Here is a 15665-nt window from a genome sequence, read left to right as displayed (position 1 = left end):
TCAGTCCATTTGAATCTGCCCCCCCTTTTGATCATAACTGATATGTTTCTCAGCCCCATTCCCCTGCCTTGCACACCCCCATCACATAACCCTTGATCCCCTTACTCATTCAGAATCGAATTTAATTGAATCTCTTGTTTCAGTGCTGGAAGCTGTTTCTCGAATCAATGCAGCAATCCGCAAAGGAGTAGCAGAGAATACGGTGACAGAGCTGATGAACCGCGATGCCCAATTACCAGAGGTGTACCCTTTTGCTGCTGAGCTGTATCAGCAGGAGCTCTCCACCCTGCAACAGCAGAGCCACCAGGTGGGTCATCGTGAGCCAGAAACCAAGGCTGTATTGTCAGGGTCTGGTAGAAGGCACTCACCGAATGATAGACTCTGTACAGTATGGAAGCAGCCCATTTGACCCATCAAGAACCCTCCAAAGAGCATCCACCCAGATCCAACCCCCACCAACCCTATTCCCACAACCATGTATTTCCCATGGCCACCCCTCCCTACCCTGCACATCTTTGGACTTTGGGAGGAAACTGGAGCACCCGGAGGAAACCCACACACGAAACACTGGAATCCACTGGGCTGCTGAAATATTCAGGTCCTCAGCCGTCCTCAGTTAATACCTTTTGATTATTCCCTGCACTAACGTTGAAAATATCAACAAATATCAGGAACATCATTCCTGGAATTTTAAACTCCAAGTGTGGATACCCTCTGAGAGTTTCCTACATTTTGTTTTTAATGGCATTAAACGTTTTGGGCATCACTGGCCAGGCATTTATTGCATTTATTCCTAGTTGCCCAGAGTCAACTACATTGCTCTGAGTCAAGTATCTAGGTCAGACCAGGTAAAGATGGCAGATCCCTGATGTTTTTTACAACAGGCAACTGTGGTTACACTAGCTTTTGATTTCATATTTCTGTTACTTCAGGTTTCACCACCTGCCCTGGTGGGATTTGAACCCACGTCCCCAGAACATTAGCCTGAGTCTCTAGATTACATGCCCAATGGCATAATCACTGCAACCCATCTTCACCTTGCTTTCTCTTTTACCACACTGTCATTTAATCATTCACTTTTCACTTCAAACAAAATTAACTTTGTTCAAAATCCTCTCGAGGTCAAGAATGCTTTCACTGAACCTTTTCTCAGGGATTGAATGTGTGGGCAGTGTCAGTGATGGGGGCAGTGTATACGGGGCAGTGGGAGGGGTATTAAATGGGTGGGTAGTGTCAGTGATGGGGGCAGTGTATAGGGGGCAGTGGGAGGGGTATTAAATGGGTGGGTAGTGTCAGTGATGGGGCAGAGTGTACACAGGGCAGTGGGAGGGGTATTAAATGGGTGGGTAGTGTCAGTGATGGGGCAGAGTGTACACAGGGCAGTGGGAGGGGTATTAAATGGGTGGGTAGTGTCAGTGATGGGGCAGAGTGTACACAGGGCAGTGGGAGGGGGATTAAATGGGTGGGTAGTGTCAGTGATGGGGCAGAGTGTACGCAGGGCAGTGGGAGGGGTATTAAATGGGTGGGTAGTGTCAGTGATGGGGCAGAGTGTACACAGGGCAGTGGGAGGGGTATTAAATGGGTGGGTAGTGTCAGTGATGGGGCAGAGTGTACACAGGGCAGTGGGAGGGGGATTAAATGGGTGGGTAGTGTCAGTGATGGGGCAGAGTGTACGCAGGGCAGTGGGAGGGGTATTAAATGGGTGGGTAGTGTCAGTGATGGGACAGAGTGTACACAGGGCAGTGGGAGGGGGATTAAATGGGTGGGTAGTGTCAGTGATGGGGCAGAGTGTACACAGGGCAGTGGGAGGGGGATTAAATGGGTGGGTAGTGTCAGTGATGGGACAGAGTGTACACAGGGCAGTGGGAGGGGGATTAAATGGGTGGGTAGTGTCAGTGATGGGGCAGAGTGTACACAGGGCAGTGGGAGGGGGATTAAATGGGTGGGTAGTGTCAGTGATGGGGCAGAGTGTACGCAGGGCAGTGGGAGGGGTATTAAATGGGTGGGTAGTGTCAGTGATGGGGCAGAGTGTACACAGGGCAGTGGGAGGGGTATTAAATGGGTGGGTAGTGTCAGTGATGGGGCAGAGTGTATAGGGGGCAGTGGGAGGGGTATTAAATGGGTGGGTAGTGTCAGTGATGGGGCAGAGTGTACACAGGGCAGTGGGAGGGGTATTAAATGGGTGGGTAGTGTCAGTGATGGGGCAGAGCGTACGCAGGGCAGTGGGAGGGGTATTAAATGTGTGGGTAGTGTCAGTGATGGGGCAGAGTGTACACAGGGCAGTGGGAGGGGTATTAAATGTGTGGGCAGTGTCAGTGATGGGGCAGAGTGTACACAGGGCAGTGGGAGGGGTATTAAATGGGTGGGCAGTGTCAGTGATGGGGCAGAGTGTATAGGGGGCAGTGGGAGGGGTATTAAATGTGTGGGTAGTGTCAGTGATGGGGCAGAGTGTATAGGGGGCAGTGGGAGGGGTATTAAATGGGTGGGTAGTGTCAGTGATGGGGCAGAGTGTACACAGGGCAGTGGGAGGGGTATTAAATGGGTGGGCAGTGTCAGTGATGGGGCAGAGTGTATAGGGGGCAGTGGGAGGGGTATTAAATGTGTGGGTAGTGTCAGTGATGGGGCAGAGTGTATAGGGGGCAGTGGGAGGGGTATTAAATGGGTGGGTAGTGTCAGTGATGGGGCAGAGTGTACACAGGGCAGTGGGAGGGGGATTAAATGGGTGGGTAGTGTCAGTGATGGGACAGAGTGTACACAGGGCAGTGGGAGGGGGATTAAATGGGTGGGTAGTGTCAGTGATGGGGCAGAGTGTACACAGGGCAGTGGGAGGGGGATTAAATGGGTGGGTAGTGTCAGTGATGGGGCAGAGTGTACGCAGGGCAGTGGGAGGGGTATTAAATGGGTGGGTAGTGTCAGTGATGGGGCAGAGTGTACACAGGGCAGTGGGAGGGGTATTAAATGGGTGGGTAGTGTCAGTGATGGGGCAGAGTGTATAGGGGGCAGTGGGAGGGGTATTAAATGGGTGGGTAGTGTCAGTGATGGGGCAGAGTGTACACAGGGCAGTGGGAGGGGTATTAAATGGGTGGGTAGTGTCAGTGATGGGGCAGAGCGTACGCAGGGCAGTGGGAGGGGTATTAAATGTGTGGGTAGTGTCAGTGATGGGGCAGAGTGTACACAGGGCAGTGGGAGGGGTATTAAATGTGTGGGCAGTGTCAGTGATGGGGCAGAGTGTACACAGGGCAGTGGGAGGGGTATTAAATGGGTGGGCAGTGTCAGTGATGGGGCAGAGTGTATAGGGGGCAGTGGGAGGGGTATTAAATGTGTGGGTAGTGTCAGTGATGGGGCAGAGTGTATAGGGGGCAGTGGGAGGGGTATTAAATGTGTGGGTAGTGTCAGTGATGGGGCAGAGTGTATAGGGGGCAGTGGGAGGGGTATTAAATGGGTGGGCAGTGTCAGTGATGGGGCAGAGTGTACACAGGGCAGTGGGAGGGGTATTAAATGGGTGGGTAGTGTCAGTGATGGGGCAGAGTGTACACAGGGCAGTGGGAGGGGTATTAAATGGGTGGGTAGTGTCAGTGATGGGGCAGAGTGTATAGGGGGCAGTGGGAGGGGTATTAAATGGGTGGGTAGTGTCAGTGATGGGGCAGAGCGTACACAGGGTGGAATATTTCAGGGGTACTTTAATTGTTTAGTCATTATTGCAAACTGAAAGTACTGTTTACATTTTAGTTGTATGGAAGAAACCAGATTTAAATGTGTAAATGTACCTGTGAATAGGGTAACCTAACACATGCCGAGCTAGCTGTTGCTGTGGAGATGTTATCTTCTGTGGCACTGATCAATCGCGCGCTGGAGGCTGGAGACGTCAACGGGGTGTGGAGACAGATCCAGAACCCAGTGACAGGACTCACTAACGTGGACGATGGCAACGCACAGAGGTAACAGCACAGCCTGGAGAGCAGGCTTTAGGGAGTCAGTGATGGAGAGAGAGGGGACAACATGGAGCCATCAGATTTGTGGATTAAATCTCCTCTTCGCAATCTGAGATTGCATTAATGTGATACTTTTGACATTGTGACCATCCCAAAGTGTTTCACACAGCATTACTGAAATAAATGTGCAGAGACTGCTATTCTGTCACCAAGTCACCCTATATTTAGATGTGGTCTGATCAGCCAACTCAGAGCCAGTCCTTAGACTAAGGAGCTCTTCTGAATCTCCTGTCAGCCATGGCTCCCTGATTGGTCAAGGCTAACAACCCCATTCAAGGATTTCATCGTCAATGAGGTCCACCTGGTCATGGGTTCCAATCACTACATCATCAAAGAACATTTGACTCCATCGTGATCGCACAGAGAGTCCGATGACAGCTCTTGGAAAGGAATGTCCGCCCAATGGGCAAGGAATGGTCCTCAAGGTAATGCAATCAGAGAAGCCCAGAGATCTCAGAGGATGGCAGAACTAGAGCGGTTTACAGAGACAGAGGAGGGGAACACAGCTTTTGAGGGATTTGAAAATCAAGAGGCTGTCTGCCTGAGAGCCAGAGGGTGGGATAGTCATACGGTTTATATAGGGTATGTACAATCGACCTCTATCCCACCATCATGTTTGTAGTGACTGTCCCAAGGTCAACCAGATGGACCTCACAGAATGTGAGTTCCCTGATTGCGGGTGTTAATCTGGTCCAGTCGGGGAGCCCAGGCTGACAGACATAAACAGGATTGTCAGACACCTTGTTCACTCTGAGAGCCGACACTGAGGGAACTGGCTTAGTGTCAAGCACTCTCCATGTGTAAATAAAGGGTGACTTGGTGATGGGTTACCAGCCTCTGTGGAGTTATTTCCTGTCCATTGTTACTTTAGGTTCAGTTGTCCCTGGGGTTGTTTTTATATATTGGAACAAGGGGAGTCCATTCAGCCCCTCAAGCTTGTTCTGCCACTCGGTTTGTTAACAGCTGATCTGTATTTTAGCTCAGTCTAGCTGCCTTAGTGCTGTAACCTTTACCAAAATCGAAATCGCAGTTTTGACATTTTCAATTTATCCCCAATCTAACAGCACAGAGACAAAAGGGAATCTTACATTTCCACTCCCTGTTTCCTGTCATCGCCCCTTAATGATCTGGCTCTCAGTTTAAGGTTTTACAACTCATTCGACCCAATGAGATCGTTTATAGATGTCTGAAACTCTCTTAACGAGATCACCCCTCAGCTTTGATCCTCACAGTGACCTTTGTGTGTGGTAGGTATGTGGATGAGCTGATGAGAATGAAGGCCAGGGCTCGAGCAGAGGGCAATGAGTTTCTCACCTGGAACGACATCCAGGGATCAGTTGACCAGGTGAACGTGGTGGTCCAGGAGGAACATGACCGTAAGTAGACAGTGGAAACAGGAAGTCAGAATTCCCTTTTATACTTACCCTCTCCTCGTGCCTGGGTCTATTGCTGACTGATTGATCAGTGTGATTAGCAAACTGCACAAATATAGAATGGCAGGAGAAGAGTCCCTGCACTCTCTTAATTGTCAATATTTTCAAATGTCCATTCTTCAGGTCTGGTGCTGTTGTGTGAGGATCAACTGTATAACAAGTAGCTAGGAAGGCAAACAGAATGTTGGCCTGAGTAGCAAAGGGGGAAGGAGTGTGAAAGTAGCAGGGGCTTGTTACAACAGTACTGGGTATTGGTGAGACTGCAGCTGGATTTCATATCATCTCCTCACTTAAGGGGATTAAAGGGGGCTTTCTTGTGGTGCCGTGACTGGGAGACGCAGGTTCAAGTCCCACCTGTTCCAGGAATAAATAATAATATCTCTGTACAGCTGATGAGTAAAATAGATTAAATTTTTTTTAAATTAAGAAGCGGACATAAGGCCCTCTTGTGGCACAGTGCTAGTGACCCTACCCTTGGACTGAGGGACCTGGGTTCAAATCCCATCTGCCCCAGCAGTATGTAATAACATCACTGAACAGGCTAATTAGAAAAATAGGTTTTAAAAAAATGAAGAAGGTGGCGTCCTTGCATTAGAAGCAGTTCAGAGAAAGGTCGCCAGGCTGATATCTAGGATGAAGGAGTTGGCTTGTGAGGAAGGTTTGAACAAGTTGATTCTGTACTCCCTAGAATTTCGGAGAGTGAGATCTGGTCTTATTTAAAAATAACATTCTGAAGGGTCTTGACAGGATAGAAACCTCCTCTCATCGGGCACTCTAGAACTTGGAGCAGGTTTTAAAAATAAGGGATTCTGTATCCGGGATAGAGTCAAGGAGGAACTTCATCTCCATGAGGTTTAATAATGTCTGGGATTCTGTTCCCCAGTGAGTGATGAAGAATTTACACAAAGCTGACTTGAACAGATCTTTGACTGACAAGGCATTGAGAGTTGTCGAGAGCAGCCAGTTACATGGATTTAGGGACAGAATTTGGACGCCAGGATCTTATCGAATAGGGAAACAGGCTTGATTGGCTGATTTCTTGAGAGAGATATCACAAGGGAAACCCAATTGCATTCTTGCCTAATACCCTGGCTGAGTGCTGCCCCGACCCAAGGCATTGAGGTCAACTGACTCCTCAGAGATCCCGTTCTTAGACGCAGGGTTGGGATGGAGGGTACAGCTCTGTCATGGGTGGTTGGATCCTCGGGATGGTTCATTGAGTGTATCATCCTGTGTGTGTGTAAGACTGTGTGTCTGTGTGCGTGCATGTCTGTATGTGCACTCTTCTTTCTCTGTGAGTATGTGTACTTGTGTCTGTGTGTGTTCCCTGCCTGAATTTAAGGCTGTTTCTGATCTGCTGGTGTATTTCCCAGGAATTAAGGCGATTGGCCTGATTAATGAGGCTGTGGATGAAGGGGATCCTCAGAAGACCCTGAACGCACTGCTCCTGTCGAGTGCCAAGCTGGCTGATGTCTTGCCCCCAGTGGCTGAACATTACCAGGAGACCCTCATTCGAGCGAAGAGAGAGAAGGCTCAGGTACGGAATTCTGCAATAATTCACACACACACAGCCCCAATCTGTGTGCTTCAATCCCACAGCTACCCATGTCAGAGATTTCCCCCGTAGCCTGGCCAATCCCTCACATTCTTGACTTCTGACCACCTCACGAGGGACCTGAAGCAGTCCCGCTCCACTGGTCCCACTCTGCCCCGTCTCTCACTGATCACTTTGTGTTCATTTGGTTCGAGCTCAATCGCTGATAACTTTGCAGCATCTTACCCAACTGACATGTCTGGAACTCATCTAAAACAGGAACTAATTTCAGAGAATTCCATAAGACCATAAGACATAGGAGTGGAAGTAAGGCCATTCGGCCCTTCGAGTCCACTCCGCCATTTAAATCATGGCTGATGGGCATTTCACCTCCACTTACCCGCACCCTCCCCATAGCCCTTGATTCCTTATGAGTTCAAGAATTTATCATTCTCTGCCTTGAAGACATTTAACGTCCCAGCCTCCACTGCGCTCCGTGGCAATGAATTCCACAGGCCCACCACTCTCCGGCTGACGAAATCTCTCCTCATTTCTGTTTTAAATTTACCCCCTCTAATTCTAAGACTGTGTCCACAGGCCCTAGTCTCCCCGCCTAACAGAAACAACTTCCCAGCATCTACCCTTTCTAAGCCATACATTATCTTGTAAGTTTTTATTAGATCTCAACCTTCTAAACTCTAATAAATACAATCCCAGGATCCTTAGCCGTTCATCGTACGTTAAACCTACCATTCCAGGCATCATCCGTGTGAATCTCCGCTGGACATGCTCCAGGGCTAGTATGTCCTTCCTGAGGTGTGGGGCCCAAAATTGGACACAGTATTCTAAATGGGGCCTAACTAGAGCTTTATAAAGCCTCAGAAGCACATTACTGCTTTTATGTTCCAACCCACTTGAGATAAACAACAACATTACATTCGCCTTCTTGATTACGGACTCTACCTGCATGTTAACTTTTGGAGAATCCTGGACCAACACTCCCAGATCCCTTCGTACTTCTGCTTTATGAATTTTCTCACCATTTAGAAAATAGTCCATGCCTGTATTCTTTTTTCCAAAGTGCAAAACCTTGCATTTGCTCACGTTGAATTTCATCAGCCATTTCCTGGAACAATCTCCTAAACTCTCTAAATCTTTCTGCAGACTCCCAACCTCCTCAGTACTACCTGCCTGTCCACCTATCTTCGTATCATCGGCAAACTTCGCCAGAATGCCCCCAGTCCCTTCGTCCAGATCATTAATATATAAAGTGAACAGCTGCGGCCCCAACACTGAACCCTGCGGGACACCACTTGTCACTGGTTGCCATTCCGAAAAAGAGCCTTTTATCCCAACTCTCTGCCTTCTGTCAGACAGACAATTCTTAATCCAAGCCAGTAGCTCACCTTGAACACCGTGGGCCCTCACCTTACTCAGCAGACTCCCGTGAGGCACCTTATGAAATGCCTTTTGGAAGTCTAGATAGATAACATTCACTGGGTTTCCCTGGTCTAACCTACTTGTTACCTCTTCAAAGAATTTTAACAGGTTTGTCAGGCACAATCTCCCCTTACTAAATCCATGCTGACTTGTTCTAATCCGATCTTGTACTTCCAAGAATTTAGAAATCTCATCCTTGACAATGGATTCTAGAATTTTACCAACAACCGAGGTTAGGCTAATCGGCCTATAATTTTCCATCTTTTGCCTTGATCCTTTCTTAAACAAGAGAGTTACAACAGCAATTTTCCAATCATCTGGAACTTTCCCTGACTCCAGTGACTTTTGAAAGATCACAACCAAAGCCTCCGCTATTTCCTCAGCCACCTCCCTCAGAACTCTAGGATGTAGCTCATCAGAACCAGTAGATTTATCAATTTTTAGACCTTTTAGCTTTTCTAGCACTTTCTCTTTTGTAATGCCCACCATGCACAACTCTGCCCCCTGACTCTCCCTAATTGTTGGCATACTAATTCCAGCTGAGTGGTGGGACACAGAGACTTCCTGGAATTCACGGGATCTGAATGGTGCTGCTGAGGTTGTTCCTAGTTTGCTCCCAGCTCTGTGTAAAAGTCTGGTTCGTTGAGGAGAGGTTGTAGCAGCAACACTTGAGTATAGAGCCACACAGTGCTTACAGGGTCATCAAGGGAGAGCTAGACTGGATAGTCCTGTCATTTCTTCCCTCCATAGTTATTAATAGACTGGTCTATGCGCCACTCAACCTTGTGTCCCTTTCCCTATCTCTACCTCCCTCATCACTGTGCTCCCCTTTCTCTCCCTTGTCATTGTGTTCCTTTCTCTGGCTCTCTCTTTCTCTTTCTCTCTCTCTCTCTCTCTCTCTCTCTCTCTCTCACATCACTGTGCACTCTTTTCTCTCTCACTCCATCATCACTTTGCTCCCATCACTCTTCTTCATCATTGTGCTCCATTCTCTCTGTCTCTCTCTCTGTCTCTGTCTCGACATCATGCTGTTTCCAAACTTGTCCTCCCTCCTGGTTTTATCCATTTGTAATTGCAGCACCAGTTAACTTGAATTGTACTGATTTGCAGCAACTCCAATGCATTAGAAATGAATAATGAATTAATAACAAGTCTTTGCTAGCCGTAAAATAAAAATCAGACCTTTTCCACAGAAGTTGAAATTTCCTGGAATGTACAAAGTTTAGTGCAATTTTCAAATCCTTTTTTTTTAAGTGGAGAGCATGTAGGTGTGAGTTTGCTCGCTGAGCTGGATGGTTCGTTTTCAGACATTTCGTCACCATTCTAGGTAACATCATCAGCGAGCCTCCGACAAAGCACTGGTGTTACATCCTGCTTTCTATTTATCTGTTCAGGTTTCCTTGGGTTGGTGATGTCATTTCCTGCGTTGGTGATGCCATTTCCTGTTCTTGACATCACCAACGCAGGATATGACATCACCAACCCAAGGAAACCTGACCAGATAAATAGAAAGCGGGACATAACACCAGCGGCGCTTCGTCGGAGGCTCACTGATGATGTTACCTAGAATGGTGACGAAACGTCTGAAAACTAACCTTCCTGCTCAGCGAGCAAACTCACATCCAGAACCTCAACCTGAGCTACAAATCTTCTCAAAACTCGCTGGAGAGCATGTAATTTGATCATAGAGTCAGAATGGTTGCAGCACATTGAGGCCTCTCTGGCTTTCTGAGTTGGGAATGCAGCAAATCCCTTTGCACTGCCTTTCCCCTTGCCCTACATAGAACATAGAACAGTACAGACGCTTTGGCCCATGATGTTGTTCCCGCCGATTATCCTGCTCTACATACCCTACATTTTACTCTCATCCATGTACCTACCCAAGTGTTGTTTATATGTCCCTAATGTATCTGACCCCACTACCACTGCCGGCAGCGCATTCCACACACCCACCACTCTCTGTGTGAAGAACCTACCTCTGACATTTCCCCTATACCTTCCTCCAATCGCCTGCAGCATGGTGGCTCAGTGGTGAGCACTGCAGCCTCACAGCACCAGGGACCCAATTTCAATTCCAGCCTCGGGTAACTGTCTGTGTGGAGTTTGCACATTCTCCCTGTGTCTGCGTGGGTTTCCCCTGGGTGCTCCGGTTTCCTCCCACAGTCCAAAGATGTGCAGGCTAGGTGAATTGGCCATGCAAAATTGCCCGTAGTATTCAGGGTTATAGGGGGTTGGTTCTGGGTGGGATCTATCAAGGGGTGGTGTGGACTCGTTGGGCCGAAGGGCCTGTTTCCACCCTGTAGGGAATCTAATCTAAAATTAAGCACATCATAATAGTCATTCCGCCCTGGGAACGGGTGTCTCTGGCTATCCACTCTATCTCTGCCTCTCATCATCGACAAATGTAAACAAGGAAACATGCCCTGGGAGCAGCAAAGAAATGTGAGATACAGTTGTAACATCAAAGAGTTAATATTGTGTTTCTTGTTGCATTCTGAGTGCTCACAATCTGACCAAAAGAGATCCGCATTGTTATTGGCAAAGATCCAAACAACCTTGGTGCTTGTCCAGGGCAGTTCCCTGCAGAGCTGCCTTTTCAAGCAAACTGCTTTTGGCTGGTTCGCTGGTTGTAGACCGTAAAGATTGGGAATCAAATCCCCGATCTTCAGGTTGAAAGCTTAAAATAAATCTTACAAACTTCCATTTATGGCCCTGTCTCCAGCAGCAGTAGGAACAGGCAGTTAAGCTGTAAAGTTAATGCAAAAGCTGGGATATATTTGATTTCAAGCAGAATTATTTCTGCATTCCTCTAGCCTCCACAATACTTCACGTCCACTTAGCTCAATGAGGAGCTCAGCATCCTCTCACGGAGAGGCTCCCCTCTTCGTCCCCACTCCAGAATTTGGGCTGTTCATCCAGTCTCCCAGTCCGTGCTGGGGGAGTAATGGCCCAGTCTCCCAGTCCATGCTAGTGGAGTAATGGCCCAGTCTCCCAGTCCGTTCTGGGGGAGTAATGGCCCAGTCTCCCAGTCCGTGCTGGGGGAGTAATGGCCCAGTCTCCCAGTCCGTGCTGGGGGAGTAATGGCCCAGTCTCCCAGTCCGTGCTGGGGGAGTAATGGCCCAGTCTCCCAGTCCGTGCTGGGGGAGTAATGGCCCAGTCTCCCAGCCCGTGCTGGGGGAGTAATGGCCCAGGCCGAAGGAATATTGGCTTAAAGATCCCACAAAGCTCCTGCTAAAAGCGGACAAGTGCCTGGCTGACATTAATAAGACCTTAAGATATAGGACATTCAGCCCTTCGTGTCTTTTCCTCCATTCAATCATGAAAGATAAGCTTCTCCCCCCATTCTCCCGCTTTCTCCCTGTAACCCTTGATTCCCTTGATAATCAAGAACATGTCTATCTCCAAAATGTACTCAATGACCTGGTCCCTCAACCTTCTGTGGCAGTGAATTCCATAGATTCGCCACTCTCTGGCTGAAGAATTTCTCATATCTTCATTCTAAAGGGTCTTCCCTTTACTCTAAGGCTGTATCCTCGGGTCCTAGACTCTCCTACCAATGGAAGCATCTTCTTAACATCCGCTCTGCCTGGGCCATTCAGCATTCTCTAAGTTTCAATTAGACCCCTCCCTCATCCTTCCAAACTCTATCAAGTACAGGCCCAGCTCCAGGGCCAGTACATCCTTCCTGTGCTATGGGTCCCAAAATTGCATACAATTCCTTCCTTGGCCAACAGCTAAACCAGCTTTGGTGGTGACTGAAATCACTAACAGTTGGATTTTGCAGTGTGCATTATGGTCGTTGCTCCTGACTATTGTATTTTGGGAGGGTGGTAGAGGGCTGTGACCCACAGCTGTTCTCTGGGAGATGTTCTCTGCCCATGACCCATGTATGACTGTGCGGGATTCACCAGGGAATATGGAAGGATTTGAATCTTGATCAAGTCCTTTGGGAACACAGAGTCACCAGTGAAAAGGGAGGAGTAAATACTGTGAGAGAGCACAGGGGTATGTACCCAGTGAGGGTGTGACCCCCTGCAACAACTGAGAGTCCTTAATCCCCACAGCAACACATCACCATTCTAAAATGAACAGAGATTTATTCTGATTCCTGGGATGAAGGTTGACTTATCAAGAACAGTTAAACAGGTTAGCCCATTAGAGTTTAGACGAATGAGGCACAATCCTTTTGAAACTTACAAAATTCTGAGGGGGTTTGACAGGTTCAGTGTTGAGAAGACATTTCCACAAGTGGGAAATCTCAAGCCAGGTACATAAGCACAGAATACTGAACACACGTTTACAACTGAGCCTGAAGGAATTTCTTCTCTCAAGAGGGCAGTGCATGCCTGAAGTTATGTACTGCAGAGAGTTGTGGGGGATGGATCACTGAGAGTATCCCAAAAGGAGGAAGATTGTTGAAGTATCAGGGAGTTGAAAGCTTTGAGGAGCTGGCACAAAGAGGGAGTTGAGGTCTGGGGCAGATGAGCCCCAGTGTTGAATGATGGGTCAGATTTGAGGGGGTAGGGAGGGGAAATGGCCTACCCCTGCCCCTGTTATTTTCTTGTACACTACCTTTAAGGATGTTAATGGAGCAGGTTGTGCTTAAGTTGTTGTTGTTGCCTCAACACTAACTTTACCCACATGGTCTCCCAGCGCCTCCATTGCTTCTCTTTAGTCTCTTACTGGGGAAATAAAATGACAGAAGATTGTCAAGTTGTCAAGACTTGTGCTTTGAGCCAACATGCTTTGGTTGCCTTGACCATTTATCGTTGGTCCTAGCTGCCCCCTTGGCTTCCTATTACTCTTTCCCACCACAGGAAGCGGGCCAACACCATGCTCCATGTTTTGGAAGGAATTGCAGAGAAATAGTGGGGTTTTCGGGATTGCAGTGTTTAGCTGAACATAACTTATTTTCTATATGACAGTATTCTCTGGTTCTCTCAGGTTTATCTGTCTTTTTGCCAATTTAGGCACAAAGTCTGGGACTAAGAGTGAGGTCTTGGGGCCTAGTCACCTGTTGCCCCTGTGGATATGTGTCAGCGGAAAGAGGGGCATTATCCTTCTGATACTGTCCGTGGCACCTCCTCACCCTCTCTGTTACTCCCCGGGTCTCTCCTCTCACTGGGAGCTGTCTAAGGCAGCAAGCAGATTCTGAAAAAGAGGAACTTGCATTTCTTCATAGCCTTTTGTGACTTTACAACATCATGTCGATCTGGTGTGCAATCGCTGTTGTAATACGGGAACAGCAGCACTGCCTGACAATACCATAAGGTCCTCCCACTGCATTAAGTTCACCATGTTTTTGTACAGCTGTCCCTTCCCATGTTGTTCAAACCAAGACTCAGTCTGCCTAAAGGGCCAAGTTAACTGATTGTAACCAGACCCTCATTCCATAGCCATGGCTGACCCATTTCCGTGCATGTTCTGAGGTCATGGGTTCAAATCCTCCCACAGTAGATGGTGGAATTTGAATTCTGGAATTAAGAGTCTAATGATGACCGTGAAGCCATAGTCGATTGTTGGGAAAATCCCATCTGGTTCACTAATACCCTGTACGGAAGGAAACTGCCATCCTTATCCGGCCTGGCCTACATGTGACTCCAGACCCACAGCAATGTGGTTGACACTTAACTGCCCTCTGGGCATTTAGGGATGGGCAATAAATGCTGGCCTAGCCAGCGACACTCTCATCCTGTGAATGACTGGGAGAAAAAAGGATTTTGCGGGTAGCTGGTATGGTGAGAACTGGCTTCGGTGGTGATGGTTTCTGCAGTTAAATATCCTGGGAGGTGTGTCACTGAAGCTTTCCACCTTGCACTCATCGGGACAAATACAAGAATGACAAATGTCTCACTGCCTGGACATTGAGGAAGGATATACTGGAGGAATGGACAGTGAGACTGGGAGAGATCAGACTCTGGGAGGAAATTGAAAAAGATGTGTGCAACAGTGAGAGGAGTTGGCTATGCGTTATTCAAATGAACATTCCTCTGTGGGTGTCAGCTCCCTGAGAACAGTACTTGTAGGCCAAACCAATCTGAATCCTGGAATTGCTGAAGTTAGCTGCCCAGCCCATTGTATCTCTAGGTTAATTGAATCATTGCTGTTTGTGTGTTGGATGGGTTGCCAGGACAACTCCATTACCTAACCTTCATATTCTCTGCGATGCCATTCCTCTCCAGCCTTCCCCACCAACTCCCGCAAACATGTGCACGCACACACATGTGTACACACACACACATACACACACTGTCACTCACTCTCTCACTCAGTCATCCTCTGTCACACACACTCTTGCTTGCTCACTCTGTCACACACACTCTCTCTCATTCTTCCTCTCACTCACACACTCTCTCTCTCCCTCTCACACTCACTGTCTCTCCCACACTCTCTCTGTCCCACATTCTCTCTCACACTCTCTCACACACACACACACACACACACTCTCTCTCTCTCTCTCTCTCTCGGCATAAACTATCAGCTGGGGAACAAATATTTTGTGGCAGATGGAACCGTTCCCAGTAAATCCCACCATTTTGTCTGATTGTCAGATCCAGAGAGTGGAATTTTAAAAACACACCTTCCAGAAACCCTGTAATTTATTCCTGTTCACACAGACCATCATTTACAAGATGAAAACACAAGCAGCAATTTAAAAAAAACTATCAGCCCTGCTCCACAGGGACCGAGAACATTGTTCACATCCTGTTTGTCTTCCGCTTGCTGCCTCTTTATGGATTAATGAGTGTTTGATTTTCTGGTCTTGCTTGTTTGGGGTTTAAGATCCAGGAAGTTCCAGATGGGACCATCAGTTGCATCAAAGTTCAAAATAGACTAAATTTGGAGCCCAGTCTTACACTCACTCAGAAATGTCAACAGCTCACAGCATCACTCCTACAGCCAGAGTCCCCTCAGAGTTAACCATGTGCCTTCATGCTGCTCCCCCTCCATATCTTGTTCCCTCCCGACCTTCAATCCTCCAACTCCTCTCTCTCTCTCTTTCTTTTTCCACCCCCACATCCTCACTCTTTCTATTTCTCGGTCTTTCTCCCCCCACTCACCTCCTTCTTTCTTTCCTTGCCTCTCTGCCCCCTTTCCTCCCTCCACCTTACCATTCCCTGTTCCCTCCCTAACTCCTTCCTTCCTTCTCTGCCTTTCTGCTTTTCTTCCTCCAATCTTCACTTCCTCCTTTATTTCCTTGCTTACTATTGCTCTCAGCCCTTGCCCCCTCAATCCCATTCCCAGCCCCCTGCCTCTCCCTCCCCT

General features: G+C 48.0%; 1 protein-coding gene across 2 annotated transcripts in view; it reads left to right on the top strand.

Annotated features, from left to right (window-relative positions):
* The window catches only part of iqgap1 (IQ motif containing GTPase activating protein 1), a 113480-nt gene that overhangs the window by 50517 nt on the left and 47298 nt on the right, over positions 1 to 15665 (top strand). For both annotated transcript variants that reach the window (XM_059640220.1, XM_059640221.1), the window contains exons 12-15: positions 144 to 307; positions 3778 to 3938; positions 5244 to 5368; positions 6799 to 6962. In XM_059640220.1, coding sequence (XP_059496203.1) covers positions 144 to 307; positions 3778 to 3938; positions 5244 to 5368; positions 6799 to 6962 — 614 coding nt within the window. The remainder of the gene's footprint in view (positions 1 to 143; positions 308 to 3777; positions 3939 to 5243; positions 5369 to 6798; positions 6963 to 15665) is intronic.

This window comes from Stegostoma tigrinum, chromosome 36 (assembly GCF_030684315.1).
Source record: "Stegostoma tigrinum isolate sSteTig4 chromosome 36, sSteTig4.hap1, whole genome shotgun sequence".
Lineage (NCBI taxonomy): Eukaryota > Metazoa > Chordata > Chondrichthyes > Orectolobiformes > Stegostomatidae > Stegostoma > Stegostoma tigrinum.
This window is presented reverse-complemented; position numbering and strand designations above follow the sequence as displayed.